The sequence below is a fragment of the Bos javanicus genome, chromosome 10, assembly GCF_032452875.1.
Source record: "Bos javanicus breed banteng chromosome 10, ARS-OSU_banteng_1.0, whole genome shotgun sequence".
Lineage (NCBI taxonomy): Eukaryota > Metazoa > Chordata > Mammalia > Artiodactyla > Bovidae > Bos > Bos javanicus.
The window spans coordinates 46326294-46344636 of NC_083877.1; the positions used below are offsets into that span (position 1 = coordinate 46326294).

Sequence of the window (18343 nt, forward strand, 5' to 3'; positions counted from 1 at the left end):
GATGTTCCACTGCAGAAAGAATTCAGTGAAAGACAAAGTGATAAGTAAAAAAGTGGATTTATTTAGAGAGAAACACACTCCACAGTATGTTGGCCATCTCAGAAGGTGAAAGTGGCCTTGAAATATGGCATGGTTATTTTTTATGGGCTGGGTAATTTCATAGGCTGAGTGGGAGGAGTGTTCCAACTATTTTGGGGGAAGTGGTGGGGATTTCCAGGAACTGGGCCGCTGCCCACCTTTTGGCCTCTGATGGTTGGTCTCAGAACTATCATGGTGCTGCTGGATGTGTCATTTAGCTTGATGATGTGTTACAATGAGCATATAATGAGGCTTAAGGTCTCGTGGAAGTCAACCCATCTGCCATCTTGGACCTATTTGTTTCTTCATCCACCATCTTGGACCTATTTAGTTCTGATCAGTTTATGTCATGTCCTCGGGCTATGTCATTTTTTCAAAGGTTGTACCCTGCCCTCTTCTCTCCTGTTTCAGAAGGAGAGCCAATCCAAATTTGTGAGGTATTGCTAAAGAAGATGACACCCACTCATTCAGGACTCGGCTTTGGAGTTAGTAAAGCTAGGAAGTAGGAGAGACATAGAAAGACAAGAGAAAAGGCTTCAAAGTGAAAGAAAGCAGAGCATTTCTGAGCATAGGAAGTAGGTCAGGATGTCCTCGGAGTGTGAGGAGAGATGAGACAAAAAAGGCCAGCAGGTTAGAGTTCACCTCAAGTTCCAGGCTTATCCAACGGAGTGGCAGGCTCTGATCTCCTTTGCAGATAATGGGAAATGGGATTCCAGATAAGAAGTTCTTGGCATCTGCAGGTATGAATCAGGGAAATAGCAGGAGTCTGGAGAAAAGCAGACAAACTCAAAAGAGATTTAGGAATTGTGCAAAACAAAAGTTAGTTACTGATGGGCTCCATGGAGTGAGGAAGAGGGAAAAATCAAGGATGATGGTTTCTGCAAAGATATATATATATACACACAAATTAATTAATTTTACTTGTGTTGACTGAAAAAAAAAAAGGCACAACCTAAAAGTTGAGAATTTTGTTTCATTCAGCCGACTTCATTCATTAAGCCCATAAGACAGCCTCTCAGATATTTCTGAGTTACTGATTCAAAGAGGCAAGGAAGGAGCCAGATATATAGGAATTTTTGAAAAAGCAAAAAACCTGGTAGTCAGAACATCAAAAAGATTACTGTTCATGTTAATGAATTTAGCACTTTTCTACAGATGGGAAGATGCAAGAGTCTGGGCTCACTGAAATCATTTCTTAGGTATGTACCTTACCTATCTAGATCTAGAGTCAGCGTCCTGCTTTTCTTCATCCTGAATCCCCTCTAGGTGCTGTTTTGCGGGGGGTGTGTGTGTGGGGGGGTGGTGGTGGATGCAGTGGCTCATGGCTTGATGGCCACAGTATCCTTTGTTTGCTGATATGGCCATTGATGTGTTTCATACATACTTGCTATGGGAGTATACTCATGTATCCCTGTAACTAGTATTAAAAAACTTAAATTTTGTGAATAGGAAACATTGAAGAGAGGGGGAGAGGATTTACTCAATTTACTGATATATAAACAGCATTCTGGGTGATTTGTCTTATTAAAAGAAGATCCTTCTGTATTTAGTAAAGGTTAAAATAGTGTAAAATATTTAACAAAGACTAAAATAAAGATGGGGGCCAGATAATGAAGCTTCTGTTTTTATTGCCAAACTTACTGAGGCTCTGATGAATTTACTTTCAACTTAAAAAAAAAAAAATTATTATTTATATTTGGTTTCTGTTGTAGCACCCGGGCTCCAGAGCATGTGGGCCACCCATTGGGCATGTGCGGGCTCAATGGTTGAGGCCCTTGTGGGAGCATGTGGGATCTTAGTTTCCTGACCAGGCATCAAACCCGAGTCCCCTGCATTGGAAGGAAGATTCTTAACCACTGGACCACCAGGGAAGTCCCCCTTTACTTTTAATCTTTCTTCAAATTAAAAAGTAAATGGAGAACCAAACAACTCCTAATTTATACTTAACTTTCTTTAGTGACAGTTGATTTTGATGACTGCTGAAACTCACTCATTTTTTTCCCCAACATTTCTTTAACACCTACTATATGCCAGGTCCTTTGTCTGATACTGTGAATACAAAAACCAAACACTCAGTCCCCAGCCTACAAGAGCTGAGTCTAGTGGGGAAGGAAAGTAAACAGATGATTCCAATCCAGGGCCGTGAGTGACACTTTGGTCAGACATAGGACAGGGTTCCTAACCATGGATGGGGTTGTTGCTGAAGTCTTCCCACCAAACCCTTACTGAATATTGAAAGATAAGGAGAAGTCAGTCAGGCAAGGGGTGGGAAGTCAGCAGAAGGAGCAGCCTAAGGAAAGGAATGACAAAGCATGTTATGTTTGGAGATGCAAGTACTGATGAGGCTCAAAAGATATGTGTGAGTTCAAGTGTGACAAAATCAAAGGCTGGAGAGAAAGAGGTGGAGATCGCAAAAGACTTTGCAAAGCTAAAGGGTTTAAATGTGGCAGTGACAGATTTAAAAACCATTCAGCACAGTGAAAATTGGAGAGGAGGAAAATAAAATTAGACTAGAAGACTGGTTAGGCGAGATTACAGAAATCTAGGCAAAAGATAAGGAGGCCTGAACAAAGAGAAACTAACATGACATTGTAAATCAACTATAAATCATCAAAACTGCTGCAAAATATAAATAAAATTTCCCTCTCCCAAAAAACAACAACAAAAAAGAACTCTAAGTCAGATGTAAAGTTTGCTAAAATATCTCAGGTCTACCATGGTTTGTGACACATACCTAGCAAATTAGAAGAAACATTTTTTAAATGTGCATTTCAGAGAGACATGAGTATTTTCATTATGTAGTTTTTATTTTAGACGAACATTGTAAAAAAAAGTTCATCTGGAATAAAATCCATTTTTTTTCTTAAAAAAAAAAAAAAACCCAAAACATAGCATCATTATCAGTACACAGTTAATGACTTGGCTTAAACAAGATTAACAACATGACAGATCCATTTTATCTGCAGGTTTTTCACATTAAGCCGTTGGAGCAAAGGTAAAGTATGCTGAAACATAGACAGGAGGACAACTCTATGGAAAAAACAGGTATTTCCCACTTGGGACATGATTTTAGTCAAAAACTTTAAGGTACTTTGCTTTAAAGGAACAGTGTCAGCTGCAAATAAACAAAATAAGACCCATCTGTAAGGCCATAGGAATGAATTATAATTAAATTCACATTTTAAAAAAAGGTAAGAAATGAAACAAGAAGTTCTATTAGTTCTTGGCAATAAGAAATGCAATTGCGTATGGCACAAGCATTTTAAAAAATGAAGTAAAATTTGAAAATATACCTAAAACAATTGCTTGCTAATTTCCATTTCTGCAAATTTCACTTACATTTTTTTCATCGTGATCATGACATTAATTTTATTAGTCTGAAAAAAGACCGTTTCTACTGTAAAATTGTGCTAGTACTTGAAATTTTATTAGCATATCCTCTCCATCTACATCTCTACCGGACAAGGCATATTTTAGACATTCCCCCGCCCCCTTTTGGATGTAACAAGAAGGCAAAAGCAATGTCCTTTCTGTTAAAAGAAAAAATCTAAAAAATCTGATATGAGAAACAAGTGCTTAAAATCTGAGATAAGTAAACCAACATAACAAAATACTGTTCTAAAATGTTAAGCTTAGAAACTCATCTTTCAAGATTAAGAACTAAATTTATAAAGAAATCAAAGTTATGAACAAGGAAAGAAAGTCTGCTTACATGTATCACTTACTGCTCACAAGAAAAACTCAGTAAGCCTTAATACAGATTCTCAGCATTCAGAACCTGTAAAATGGAGTTATAATCTCTTATTTAGAAATTTCTGCAAACATTTATCTATATTGCACAGCTAAATTTATTAATGGAGACAGGAAGATAATACTTTTTTTTCTGCGCTATTGGATAAGACATGTATGATCTATCCTAAACTACCTCCTACCTTTTCCAATGATGCTTTAGTTCAAAACAAAACATAGAGTCTAAATTGTGCTGGATACTTAAAGACTGGCTCACTGTTTTTCTACTAGGTATTAGAATACTAGTTAGCTAAATGAGGTATAATTAAAAAATAGTCCTTCAAAGTAAAGAGTATAGTCTTCTGAAAATTTGTAACAAAGACTGCACAAAATGTTCATGTGAAGAGAAAGAAACCTTGCAGCACCGCCTAACTGATGCACAGGTGGATTATTTTCCCATCATCTGTCTGAAGAAAAATGTAGCTAAAGTAAGTTCCCAGGGAAACATTTTATAATTAACTGATCTACATGCTACTTAGTTACAGCACATTTGCATTGTCTGATAACCCTCAGACTCTTATTTGAAAAGGTTGAGCCCAATCATTGTCAAAAATCAGCACATTGATAATAAAATGCAGCCACTGAACCACTAACACTGCTGCAAAAAATCTTCATGTATCCTGACCCATAAAACCACAAAAATGTTCACACAAAACTAGATTTCTTCGGTTTCAGCAGGGAAAAGACAATTATCTCTCACTAAATTCATCTACAAATAGAAAAAATAATGCACTATATGTACATTATTAAGCAAAGTGGAATATTTATTGGGGCAGTGTTACCATGCAGAAAGTGAATTTCCTATGGTCTTAGCTCAAATTATATACAATTTAGCAAAGCTAAATGTAAGAAAATAGCAAGGACAATTTATTTCTATATAACAGAGTATATACCCCCAGTTTGCTGCTACTTCAAAGAACACTTTTAGACTCATCTAACTTTTATAGGCTCTTTCAAAGGGAAGTTCATGGAGACTAGTTATTAACCCATAAGCAACAACAGAAGAGAAAAGGAAAAAACAAAACAAACAAAAGCAAAGCATTCTGTTAAAAATAAAAAAAGGCTAACCACAGATTATGTCAGTTTTGGTTTGCAGACAACCCCTGAGATATAAACCAAAGTGTTAAGACACCAAAGAGTCCGAGGTAAATTACTAAGAGGGTTACATTCATATGTGGTGTCATAGCACTTGCCTTTTAGAAATTACCTTGTTACCATCCAGAAAGCTTAACTGCTGGGATCTTTTTCTGAAAATTAGTGAATACAAGATGTTTCTAAGAAACTATTTTCTTCATTTCAGAAATATATCAATATCTAATTTTAAGATGGTAGACTTACAGTCCACTTGTGATCAAGGAACTACTGATTTTACTGGTACACCAATAAGTGCTTTTAAGCCTATGAGTACCAAAAAAAAAAAAAAAGTCAAGGAGATCGAAATTTGTGAATATTAAGTTTAGAGAACCCATCAAAACTAGCTCTGGTATATATTTCCTGCCACTAAATTGTGCCTAAGTTTTCAAACAAGTAGTAAAGACTGACTAGGCCAAGTATTCCAGTGATACATCTTAATTTGAAGCAGAATTCTCTGCAGTAACAAGCAATCCATTTCCACTTTCATCTTCCAACCTTAACCATCAAGCATGATGGCAACCATTGTGAAACAAAACTGGCTTAACAGGAACTATAATTATTAGTGCCTAATCACCTCGTTATTACTCTCTCTGTCTTATGACACTGAAGGCTGGAATAATAGAATGAATTTGGCACCTAAGTTAATACTAAATACTTTCTTTTTTCCTTATGTGACAGATTCATCTACAAAAGGCATTACCAGTACCAGTGTTATGATGAGAAAGGCAGCTAAGCTTTTGGTTGGCTTTGGCCCAAATGGCTGGACCAAGTTCTATAACAGTGAACCTGAACAGATGGATCTGGGTTCTACACATTCAATAACAGCTGTTGTAAAACTGAAACCATGCTCTTATTTTCTCTAATGAAAAGGTGAGACTTTTCCTAGAGGATGCACTAGAACTAATTACTCTTAATAATAATAAAAGTCCAATTAAAAAAAAATCATTTCTACCATTACCAACAACTATCTCTATAAAATTACATCCACAAGTTAACCTCTCTCCCTATGGGTAAGCTTTCTGTGAACTGAGTCTGAATCTAACTCTTCAGACAGGGATTATGGTAAGAACTGGACATTACTACTAAACCAGCAAGCTAAGAGCGAATCTAGGAAGAGCTATATGACATATGCTGATGTGACAAAACATCAATTAGATGCTGAAATAAAACCCTAAACTAACTCTCTGCCTATGTAAAATTCCAGCTCAAGAAGTTTACATGTAGAAACAGACAGCAGTGTTCAAATATGTCTTAGGTGAGTGATTATAATAGGTCAAATGTAGGAAAGAGGAGGGAATACAAATCTCAAGAAAAGTGACATTAAGATGGTTTCCAAATGCAGCTTCAATAGATTAGGCAGAAGTAATCAATTAAAAAAATGATTTATTCAGCTACTCAGACTCTTCGGCAAAAAGGTCAGGAATGAAGAAAAACTCTGAATAATCTAAAGAAATAAACTGTGGCCTTTGATGGGCATTTTTAGGAATTTCTAAGATAAACTTTTATCAAAATTTAATGACTCTTATTTAAGAAAACCAGAGCCTTTAAACAAACGCTATCAATGCAATAACATTTGGCCATATGAACCAGACCAAATGTCCTAAAATTTTAGTATATTAACTTCTGCTTTAAATGTTCTACTCTTTTTTAAAAAACATTCCCCAAAGCAAATTTGTCTAGAACTTTATGTCAGAAGTGTGCAGATATGAATCTCAGATTGTGCTGTAACAATGAAAGGCTAACACTGATGTGCAAAGTGAAAAAGAAAAAGATAGCAGCTTCTGCAACACGCAATAAAACAGAGGAAAAACAAGTTAAGTCCGGCACGTGTCTCCACTTCATGGCTTCCACGTTTGAAGAGAGAAGCCTGTTATCCTGATGGGCCATAAGGCTGGAATCCACTGCACACTCAGTGTGCAGAATCTAGGTATAGGTTCAGCGGTGCTCTCAGTAGCAGCCAGGCAGGATGGTTCTGAGGCTGGGTGACCTGTGCTTTCAGAGAAGCAGGAGAGGGTCCTCAAGGTGTGCTGCAGTCTCTCACAAAGAGTTCATCAAAGTAGCAAACAACGGAAGAAACTGGTCTTCTTCGATCGGTTTTCTGTTATTTTCACTGGTCCACCTGCCCCTGATGAATTGCTGTCGTTCTGAAAAACAGAAAATGAAGTTACCAAGGAGATAAAAGTCTCATGGTTTGAGCCCAATCATCTAAAAAATAAAAATATCTAACCATGCTCATAAATTTGTATTCAGTAGTCTAATTAGGAAGGGAACTAGCTAAGCTCTTATGTTTTTTATTTCTTTGGAAACGGTGGGTTAAGATGGGAAAAATATTTTAAGGTGAGCACCTAATACATTAACAACATTTTGGTTAGGAAGTTCCTATTTCCAGTCCAAAGAAATTATAACCACAAGAGTGTAAAGTATCAAGGATAATGATGGAGATGATGTTAAGATACTACGCTTACTCCTTGGAAGGAAAGTTATGACCAACCTAGATAGCATATTCAAAAGCAGAGACATTACTTTGCCGACAAAGGTCCGTCTAGTCAAGGCTATGGTTTTTCCTGTGGTCATGTATGGATGTGAGAGTTGGACTGTGAAGAAGGCTGAGCGCCGAAGAATTGATGCTTTTGAACTGTGGTGTTGGAGAAGACTCTTGAGAGTCCCTTGGATTGCAAGGAGATCCAACCAGTCCATTCTAAAGGAGATCAGCCCTGGGATTTCTTTGGAAGGAATGATGCTAAAGCTGAAACTCCAGTACTTTGGGCTCCTCATGCGAAGTGTTGACTCATGGGAAAAGACTCTGATGCTGGGAGGGATTGGGGGCAGGAGGAGAAGGGGACGAGAGAGGATGAGATGGCTGGATAGCATCACTGACTCAATGGACGTGAGTCTGAGTGAACTCCAGGAGTTGGTGATAGACAGGGAGGCCTGGTGTGCTGCGATTCATGGGGTCGCAAAGAGTCGGACACGACTGAGGGACTGAACTGAACTGAACAGGCAATCCTGTTAGAGGCAAGAAGAGCTGGTAACATAAGGTATACAATTACATGCAAGATTCAGGGTAAACCAAACTTTTCAGGTTGTCCTAATGAGTCATCACTGAGATTGTTTCAAATTGAAGCAGACTTGAGCAACTTCAAAATCATAGTTATATACAGACACAGAGAGAGATTAAAATATTTAATTTGTGCCATTATTACTTTAATTATTCTGAACAAAATTCAATCAAAGACCACTTATGGAGCCATAGGAAAGAACTGAAAGAGTTGCAGTTCAGAAAAAAAAAAAAAAAAAAAAATCGGAGGAAACAGAAATAAGAATCAAAATTTAACTGGGATAAAAGGTAAGACAGGGAAAAAATGACTTAATGTGAATATATGCCTTTTCTTTAATTAAATAAATAACATAAATAAGAAAATTTATTTAAACACAGCATAAGGAAAATAAAATTATATATTATACAAACCATTTTTCTGTTGAGTTTTGTCATTATATCTCGTGCAAGTGTAAAAAATGCCTAAAAGGTAAACCAAAAGATTTCATTATTATATGTTTATCTTTTAAATTAGAAATGTAGATTTATTTCATTATAGAATAAAAATATATTACTTTAATGTTTTTAATTGAGAAAAAGAACATAACTGCAATCAGTAGACACATGACTACTGTAACTTTTCAATTTTATCATAAAGGTTTTCCAATATAATCAAACTGTCATTCATCAAATATTTTCTGCACATAACATCTGGCACTGGGACTTCCGTGGTGGTCCAGTGGTTAAGATCTACCCTGCAATGCAGGGGACACAGGTTTGCTCCCTGGATGGGGAACTAAGATCCCACATGCCACGGAGCAACTAAGCCTGAGCGCTGCAACTGCTGAAGCCTGCATGCTTTAGAGCCCATGTGCCACAACTAGAAGAGTCTGTGCACTGCAACAAAAGACCTGCATGATGCAATGAAGACCCCACATGATGCAGCTTAGACTCAACGCCGCCAAATAAGTAAAATATTAAAAAAAAAAAACAAAACCCACAAACATCGGCACAAGTTCCTAATATGACACCTGTTGAGTTGCGAGGCAGAGGCTCTACAGCACTTGTGTGTCCCCAAAGTCAGGGCATAGTTTCTGGTATAGGAAATGATGAATATCTGCTTAATAACTGAAGCAATAATTTTCCCTGGTGGCTCAGACAGTAAAGAATCTGCCTGCAATGCAGGAGACCCAGGTTTGATCCCTGAGTCAGAAAAATCCCCTGGAGAAGGAAATGGCAACCCACTCAAGTATTCTTGCCTGGTGAATTCCATGGACAGGCTACAGTGTATGGAGTCACAGAGTCAGACAGAACTGAGTGACTAACACTTTCATTTCACTTTCACAGCTCTGAAATCTATTTTCATAAAAATTTCTACCCTTTATTCCCAACTTCCTCTCTTTCAAATGACTTTCACTCTTATCCCTGAAAACATAGAACCTCTCATGTCTCAACCCCCCCAAATCTCAAGAGTTTCTACGCTCAACTAAATTCCCCACTATGGTAATAAGTTCCAGTGGTGGCAGGACAAAATCTCAGTGGCATTTTACGCCTAGTGTGTCTTGACCCAACTCTAAGCCAAATGTTTTTAAAACTTATCATCCTGACTTTGCTTCTACAGAGCCAGGATTCTTAAGGCTTCTTCAGTTGTCTCCATGCTAAACCCACTGCTATGTCAGTCTGTTCCCAACAATTCCTCACATCCCCAAACATGTCCAGCAGGGTTATTATTCCCAAACCAGTCAAAAAGAAGCAATACGATAACTACTATTATCACTTTGTCAGTGTCTCACTGTCACACTGGTCACCTGTGAGTCAAAGTTTCTAAGTAATCCTATCCCAGTTTTTGAGCTTAAGTTAAAGCTCTGGGAAAACTGCTAATCTCTGCAGGAAACCTGACTAGAATAAGCAGCCTGAGCAATCTCCAGGTCAATATTTCCATAGAGAGAGCTCAGTGTGCTCTCTTTCTCTTTTTACTTTGGCCATGCCACGTGCCTTGTAGGATATCTTAGTTCCCTGACCAGGGATTGAACTTGGGCCCTCAGCAGTAAAAGTGCAAATCCTAACAATTGGACTGCCAGGGAATTCACAATTCAATATTCTCTTTAAGTCACAGGTGAGATCAGGGCACAGGACTAGTGGAGACTGTAGTCAGGGTACAGAAAATGTTCTGTGGCACAGTCCTACCACATCTCAGAGCAAGTTTCTCTCCTGTCTCCACCATTAAAGCTGACTGAAGAGGCTCCTCTCTTTTGCATGAAAGGAAATCCTTTTGTTGCAAGCAAAAGGAAGCATTTTTCTACTTTTCTGTTCTCCAATAAATAAATCAGAAGAGGTTTCCTGTTTCCTAACACCCCCTACCTGAAAAAATGACCATTAGTTATTTAAAAGAAAGAAAAAGTTCTGATCAGTGACCATGAGTCAAGTCATTAAAGTCTCAATTTGCAGTCATGATGTCACGGTGAACAGTGACTTAGCTTGAGAAAGTAAATGTTTACGAAACCCTCAGTATTACTGTTAAGTAAATGACATGTATTAACATATATGTATTATTTTTATGATCAATTTAAAAAATGTTTTTAAAAAAGAAAATATTATCAACATTCTGCCCTTCTAAAGAAAATCTATTTCTTAGAAGACTTTAGATAATTTGGTTTTAACAGTTAACTCACTGAAAACTTATTAAAACTACTCTCTGATAAACACAGTTTCTTATATCTATTTAATGCCATTGTATTAAAAGGGATCATGCTTAATTGACTTCAAGCATGTATTCTAAGGGAATCTGTTCAGTAAGCTAACAGTTGAATTGTCTCTTGAGAGTGCAGACATGAAAGGAATTAAGACTCTGTGCTACAAGTTGGTGTAGGATGACATGAACAATGATGAATGAGCAGAGACCACAGCAGCAGGATTTCCAGCTTCCCAAACAAAGGGCAAAACTGCACTGAACCTGAACTGCCATCTTCTGTCCAGTGACTCTAATGAAGCGACCTAATATATGCCAAGTGAAAGACAGGTGCTAGAAATCTAGCAACCACGGTCCTCATAACAGAAGCACAAAAGTTTATGAAATGGAAGTGGAAGCATTCACTAAGTCAGGAAATATCAAGGCTCGGAGAGTTGAACGCAGGCACCAAGACACGAACGCTACTACGTAACGAGTAACCAAACATTTCCTTCTCACCTCTTCTACATTCATACTGGATTTTGCACTCGTCTCCAAGAATTTAATCCCATAGTCAATTGCTAACTGAAAGACAAAAGAGGAACAATGAAATTCAGGGCAAGCTCCTTGAACATATAGAGCATTTATATTTTTTTAGGTTTTCCAAAGTCCCAAAGGGAGAGTACTTAGTTCAGAACTCCTGTGGTCCTCAAATTTCTTTGCTTTCTTCTATTGTGTTTGAAATTTAGAGATCCAATTCCATCATCATAAGTAACTAAAATGGCACCACTTCCTCTCAAAACATAACTTGAGTACTTCTCTTTTTTTCTACTATATCTTTAGTTCTCTAATCACTAGAAAACATATTAGACACTCACCTCTACCATAAATTTGGGATACATTTGCCTTCAAATTACAAATCTCCAGCAATTACTATTGTAAGTTTTCATTATTTTCTTAATACATTGGATATTTAAGATAATACATATTATTTTAATAAATAAAATAAATAAATTTTATTAAACTGCATAAAAGAACTAAAGCTTAAAATACTAAAACTTAAAATCTCATTGCTTGGGTTTCTATTATCGTGGCAAATTGTGAATTCTTCTACATTCCCATCTATTTCCAAAGAATTCCCAGTTCATTTGCAACAAGACTAAGTGTTTTCAGGCGAGAAAAGTGTATAGTCAGATTAAAAAAACAAAATGCATTTTGCCTGTACCCCTAAAAAAGAAAAAAAAAAAAAAAAAGCTAAAGCAAAATTCCAAGAGTTAAAAAATTGAAGCCTTTAAGTCAGTTTGGAAAATGTCATAGAAATGAATATATATGTATAATAGACTTGTTTTGCAGGACAAAAAAGAGAGAAAGGGTTATAAATATAAATATCTACAGCTCAATGAGTTTAAAAAGAGTTTATTCATAATGACCTAAATCTAATGTGTAGTAAAATATTCTTGGAAAAAAAAATAATGAACTGAAAAATGATTACTGTTGAAACTTTACCTATCCTCTGACTTTTTTTCTAAGAGAAGGAATTGGTTTAACTTCAGAACTGGGCATTTGCACACAGATATGGAAGAAACAGCCTGAACTCTCAGCTGCACGAATCTGAAAAAGGACCAAATTGTATCTCCCAGAAAAGAGCAAATTCTTGAAGAATGAGTCATGACTACACAGTGTATGGAGTTGGAGCTTGAATACTAATTCATACCATTCAAGTATGGATTACAACTGTCTGCTGGCTTTTTAATGGATTAAAATATAGATATTTCAAAAACTTAAATCAATAAATAATAGTATGAAAATGAATGCTTAACATGAACAGACTCCAATCTTCATTTATTCAGTTCAAATTTACCTTCTCTCCTCTTTCTTTTGATACTTGTCTTTTGTCATTCATATCACATTTGTTACCCAGGATCATTCTTTCAACATCTGAAGAGGCATGCTGCAGGGATAAAGCAGTATATTAGGAGACAACATGAGAAAAACACAGCTGTCCAGTAGGCAAATCTTAACCTGTCAGAAGCAGATCCATAAATTTAATTGCAAAACAAATAGTCTCTTACTCAACACAAAACCTGATTCAGAGGAAAAATTTTTAAATGAGAGGAGGGGAAAGTTATAGCATAACTTTTCCCCCAAAGGCCTTGTAGTCATTCTTAGGTCTTCTTTGGTACATGAACGAACAAAAATAAAACCTACAGTTATCCAACAATAAAACTCCCAAATGTTAGTCTGGGTCAAAGAAAGGAGAGAATCTCAGTACCAAGAGAGCCAATGCAGAAGGTATTCTGGATTTTGAACTACTTAAACAATAAATTCACATGGTTTAATATAAATGTGTATGAAATTATTTCAGAGTCTGAAATGTCAGAGACATTAAAAAAAAGGTCTCAATACCAATCAAAGTGGAATTAAATCAAATTTTAAATATCTAAGATGAACAAAATATTAGAAGGGCAAAATGAGTTACCAGAATAAGGACATATTTCTTCCAGTCAAACAGTATGAGGGAACAGACAGAACCCGAGAACCAGACAATCCATGGGGTCGCAAAGAGTCAGACATGACACAGAGACTGAATGACAACAACTCCTTTTTAAAGGCTCTAAGAGCACATGCCAAGTTACCTCTTTCTGACCTGAGTCTTCTCATGTGTAAAAGAGGGGTTTTTTAGATTAAATTATTTTCAAGATTGGGAACAAGTTTAAAATTCTGTGAAACTGCACCTCTGTCTGTACTCCCTAGGCCAACGGAGCAGTCAGACTGGCAGTACCAGAGATGTTACTGTCCCTGGTACTCCTCAGAGCGAAGGGTCTAACCTGCCTGCACCCTGCTTCCAGCAGCTCAGCTACGTGACAGGGAGACAGAAGGAGCGAGCCCTCTATAAGCACCCAGCAGGATTCTTCTCCAGTATCCACTGTCTTTCCCATACCTACCTCTTCAATGTTTCTTATCCAATTTTTAATATTGTCAAAGGACTTCTCATTTGTGATGTCATAGACAAGCATAATTCCCTATAAGAGGAAAAAAAAAGATCTTTATTTAGTGCTTTATACATTTTAAAGCAAAGAATATCACATCAATGTATCTTCTCTTCCAGGAACTCTGTGTTCGTCCTTTTTCTGTCTTTATAAAAGGAATTTATAATAAAAGTTTAAAATACAGAGAAACAAAATAAATAAATAAAATCTTCCATTGTCTCACCATGTAAATAAATACTGTTTACATTTTTTCACTGTTAACCTTTAATGAATTAGTGATTATGGTAAAGGTGATACACCCTTTCTACCTGACCTCATAGGATGAGAACTGGTACCAATTAAAGCTAGCAGGATATTTACGTTAAAATAGAGATAACACTCGGAGAAGGCAATGGCACCCCACTCCAGTACTCTTGCCTGGAAAATTCCATGGACCGAAGAGCCTGGTAGGCTGCAGTCCATGGGGTCACTAAAGAGTCAGACACGACTGAGCAACTTTACTTTCACTTTTCACTTTCATGCATTGGAGAAGGAAACGACAACCCACTCCAGTGTTCTTGCCTGGAGAATCCCAGGGACGGGGGAACCTGGTGGGCTGCTGTCTATGGAGTCGCACAGAGTCGGACACGACTGAAGCAACTTAGCAGCAGCAGCAGCAGAGATAACACTGAAGGTAAGAGGGGATCACTTCTGCTGTGCACTTATTTATTCTAAGCAGAAAGTATCTTGCTTCTTACTCTTAAAAAAATTTTTTTAAATTTTTTTGGCCACATCACTCAGTATGTGGGATCTTAATTCCTCAAACAGGGCTTAAACCTGAGTCCCCTGCATTGGAAGCATGGAGTCTTAATCACTAGACCACCAGGGAAGTCCTTTTGCTTCTTACACTTATTCTAAGATTATAACCACACAACTTTAGAGTTATTTCTTTTTATATGAACTGATCAAATGTTACTAATCTAAAAATAGTAAATCACAGACACTCAAAATATAATGCATTTGTTACACGGTTTAACGAAGGCACAATCATCATATTTTGGAAGACCCCATGTCTGGTATTTTAAACAGTTAATCTTCTAAATGTTTCAGCTGACACTTGTATGCTACCCATTTCAAAATCTATATCACAAGACTGCACTTGCATATTAAGTGTTAGATCCACCTCTATCTATCCATTTCAACCTACCTACTATGTGCCTGATAGTGTAACAAATGCTACCAGTAGTAAATAAGACAGACAAGGTCCCTTCTTCTTATGGACGGTTGGCAAAGAAAACAACAAACCACTAGTTATATAATTAATTATAATTTAGACAATTGCTATAAAGAAGGCTGAGGAGTTCTGAGTGAAAATGCTAATCTAATCTGGTTGAGGGGCTAGGGTGGTTCACGGAGGGTTTCCCTGAGAAAATGACATTAAAGCCAAGGCCTGAGGACTGAGAAGATTTGAACTGGGCACAGGGATAGAGGCTGGGGTGAAGAGGGGAAACCCTCAGTGTCTGGAATATCACAGAAATGAGATAAATTATCTTGCTCTCCAGAAAGGCCCAGAACCTATTAGATTGAGTAAAGACGGTCAGCGTGGCAAGAGTGCCCCGGTTTGAGGGACTTTACTGGTGGTCCAATGGCTAAGACGATGAGCTCCCAATGCAAGAGGCTGGGGTTCGATCCTGGTCAGGGAACTAGATCCCACATGTACCAACTAAAGATCCTAGAGACTGCCAGGAAGACTGAAGATCCCGTGTGCTGCAACTAAGACCCAGCACACTCAAATAAATGAATAAACATTATAAAACAAGACAAAAAAAGAGTGCCTGGATCCAATGGGAGAAGGGCACAAGATAAAGCTGAAGACAAAGACAGGGGTCATGGTGCCCTGGAGAACACTGATTGGACATCAGCTCCCAGATGGCCCATTTGGTTACCGAAAACTCAGCTAAGCGAAACAGAAAGTTGTCTTTGTCCCCTCCAAATCTTCTCTTTCTCCCTCCGCTCTCATTTTGAAGAAGTGCAGTACAACCCTGTAGGGCTCCCCTTGTGGCTCAGCTGGTGAAGAATCCGTCTGCAATGCGGGAGATCTGGATTCAATCCCTGGATTGAGATATCCCCTGGAGAAGGGAAAGGCTACCCACTCCAGTATTCTGGTCTGGAGAACTTCATGGACTGTATAGTCCTGCTGCTGCTGCTAAGTCGCTTCAGTCGTGTCCGACTCTGTGAGACCCCACAGACGGCAGCCTACCAGGCTCCCCTGTCCCTGGGATTCTCCAGGCAAGAACACTGGAGTGGGTTGCCATTTCCCTCTCTAATGCATGAAAGTGAAAAGTGAAAGTAGTCGCTCAGTCGTGTCCAACTCTTAGTGACCCCGTGGACTGCAGCCCACCAGGCTCCTCCATCCATGGGATTTTCCAGGCAAGAGTACTGGAGTGGGGTGCCATTGCCTTCTCCAACTGTATAGTCCATGGTGTCGCAAAGAGTCAGACATGACTGAGCGACTTTTACTCACTCACTCAACCCTGCCAGCCTGCACAAGCAGACCCCTGGAGTAATTTCCTCTACCACCAGTCAGTCACTAAGTCCTATGGACTCAACACTCTCAATATTTCCACAATCCGATACCCTACATGCATGGCCTTATTCACATTTTCATCAATTAGCCTTTACCTGGGTGACTTAGGTCTCCCTGCTTTCACCAGGGTTATCACCTCATTGCTTAAAATCCTTTAGCATCTCTCCATTGTACTCTTAATTATATTAAAATTCCTTAAATAGTAGGCAAAATCTTTCAGGGTCTGGTTTCCAACTTTATAAATAAATATAAAATATAAATATAAATAAACATAAATCATATACAACACACATGTACACGTAGATGAAAGAATTCAGGAAACATAGCAAAATGTTAACAGAAGCTGTTTCACGTGGGGTTTTAAGATGGTTTCTTGGGATTTTTAAAGCTTTTGAATTCAGCAGTGGCCACAAGACTGGAAAATATCAGTTTTCATTCCAATCCCAAAGAAGGGCAGTGCCAAAGAATGTTCAAACGACCACACAATTGCGCTCATTTCACACACTAGTAAGATTATGCTCAAAATCTTTCAAGCTAGGCTTCAGAAGTACATGAGCCAAGAACTTTCAGATGTACAAGCTGGGTTTAGAAAAGGCAGAGGAACCAGAGATCAAACTGCCAACATTCGTTGGATCATAGAGAAACCAAGGGAGTTCCAGAAAAACATCTACTTCTGCTTCACTGACTATGTTAAAGCCTTTGACTGTGTGGATTACAATGAACCATAAAAAATTCTTAATGAGATGGGAGATCACCTTACCTGTCTCCTGAGAAATATGTAAGTGGGTCAAGAAGCAACAGTTAGAAGCTTACATGGAACAACATACTGGTTCAAAATCGGAAAGCACTAAAACAAGGCTGCATATTGTCACCCTGTTTACTTAACTTATATATAGAATACATTATGCGAAATGCCGGGCTGGATGAATCACAAGACAGAATCAAGAAAAGGATCAACAACTTCAAATACACAGATGATACCACTCTAGTGGCAGAAAGTGAAGAGGAACTAAAGAGCCTCTTGATGAGGATGAAACAGGAAAGTAAAAGAGCTGGCTTAAAACTCAACATTCAAAAAACTAAGATCATGGCATCTGGTCCCAATTCATGGCAAACAGAAGGGGAAAAAGTGGAAGCAGTGACAGATGTTATTTTCTTGGGCTCCAAAATCACTGTGGACAGTGACTGCAGCCATGAAATTAAAGCACTCTTGCTCCTTGGAAGGAAGGCTATGACAAACCTAGACAGCGTATTAAAAAGTAGAAACATCACTTTGCCAACAAACGTCTGTATAGTCAGAGCTATGGTTTTTCTAGCAGTCATGTACGGATGTGAGAGATGGACCATAAAGAAAGCCAAGAACCGAAGAATTGATGCTTTCAAACTGTGGTGTTGGAGAAGACTCTTCAGAGTCCCTTGGACTGCAAGGAGATCAAATTAGTCAATCCTAAAGGAAATCAACCCTGAGTATACATTGGAAGGACTGATGCTGAAGCTGAAACTCCAGTACGTTGGCCACCTGATGCTAAGAGACGACTCAGTGGAAAACTCCCTGATGCTGGGAAAGACTGAAGGCAAACAGAGAAGACAGAGGCAGAGGATGAGATGGTTAGATAGCATCACCAACTCAATTGACACGGATTTGAGCAAACTCCAGGAGATACTAGGGATTCCCTGGTGGCTCAGATGGTAAAGCATCTGCCTGCAATGTGGGAGACCTGGGTTCGATCCCTGGGCTGGGAAGATCCCCTGGAGAAGGAAATGGCAACCCACTCTAATATTCTTGCCTAGAAAATTCCATGGATGGAGGAGCCTGGTGGGCTACAGTCCATAGGGTCACAAAGAGTTGGACACGACCTCACTTTCACTTTCCAGGAGATTCTGAAAGACAGAGAAACTTGGCGTGCTGGAGTCCACGCAGAGTGGGACACGACTTAGCAAATGAACAACAACAACATTACATGTAAGCTTTTCACAAGCAGAAAAATAAATATTCTTTAAATTTAAATGGCAAACAACATTTTTCTTTACCCTCCCTCCTCCTAGCCTCAAAAGGAAATGTTTAACTTTGACTACACTGT

At 38.2% G+C, this 18343-nt stretch overlaps 1 protein-coding gene across 1 annotated transcript in view; it reads right to left on the reverse strand.

Moving 5' to 3' along the window:
* Positions 1 to 2864: 2864 nt before the first annotated feature.
* RAB8B (RAB8B, member RAS oncogene family) overlaps positions 2865 to 18343 on the reverse strand; it is a 70170-nt gene continuing 54691 nt past the window's right edge. The window contains exons 4-8 of the mRNA XM_061431100.1: positions 13652 to 13729; positions 12568 to 12657; positions 11226 to 11291; positions 8471 to 8521; positions 2865 to 7145 (exon numbers count right to left, since the gene is read on the reverse strand). Coding sequence (XP_061287084.1) covers positions 7053 to 7145; positions 8471 to 8521; positions 11226 to 11291; positions 12568 to 12657; positions 13652 to 13729 — 378 coding nt within the window. The 3' untranslated portion in view covers positions 2865 to 7052. The remainder of the gene's footprint in view (positions 7146 to 8470; positions 8522 to 11225; positions 11292 to 12567; positions 12658 to 13651; positions 13730 to 18343) is intronic.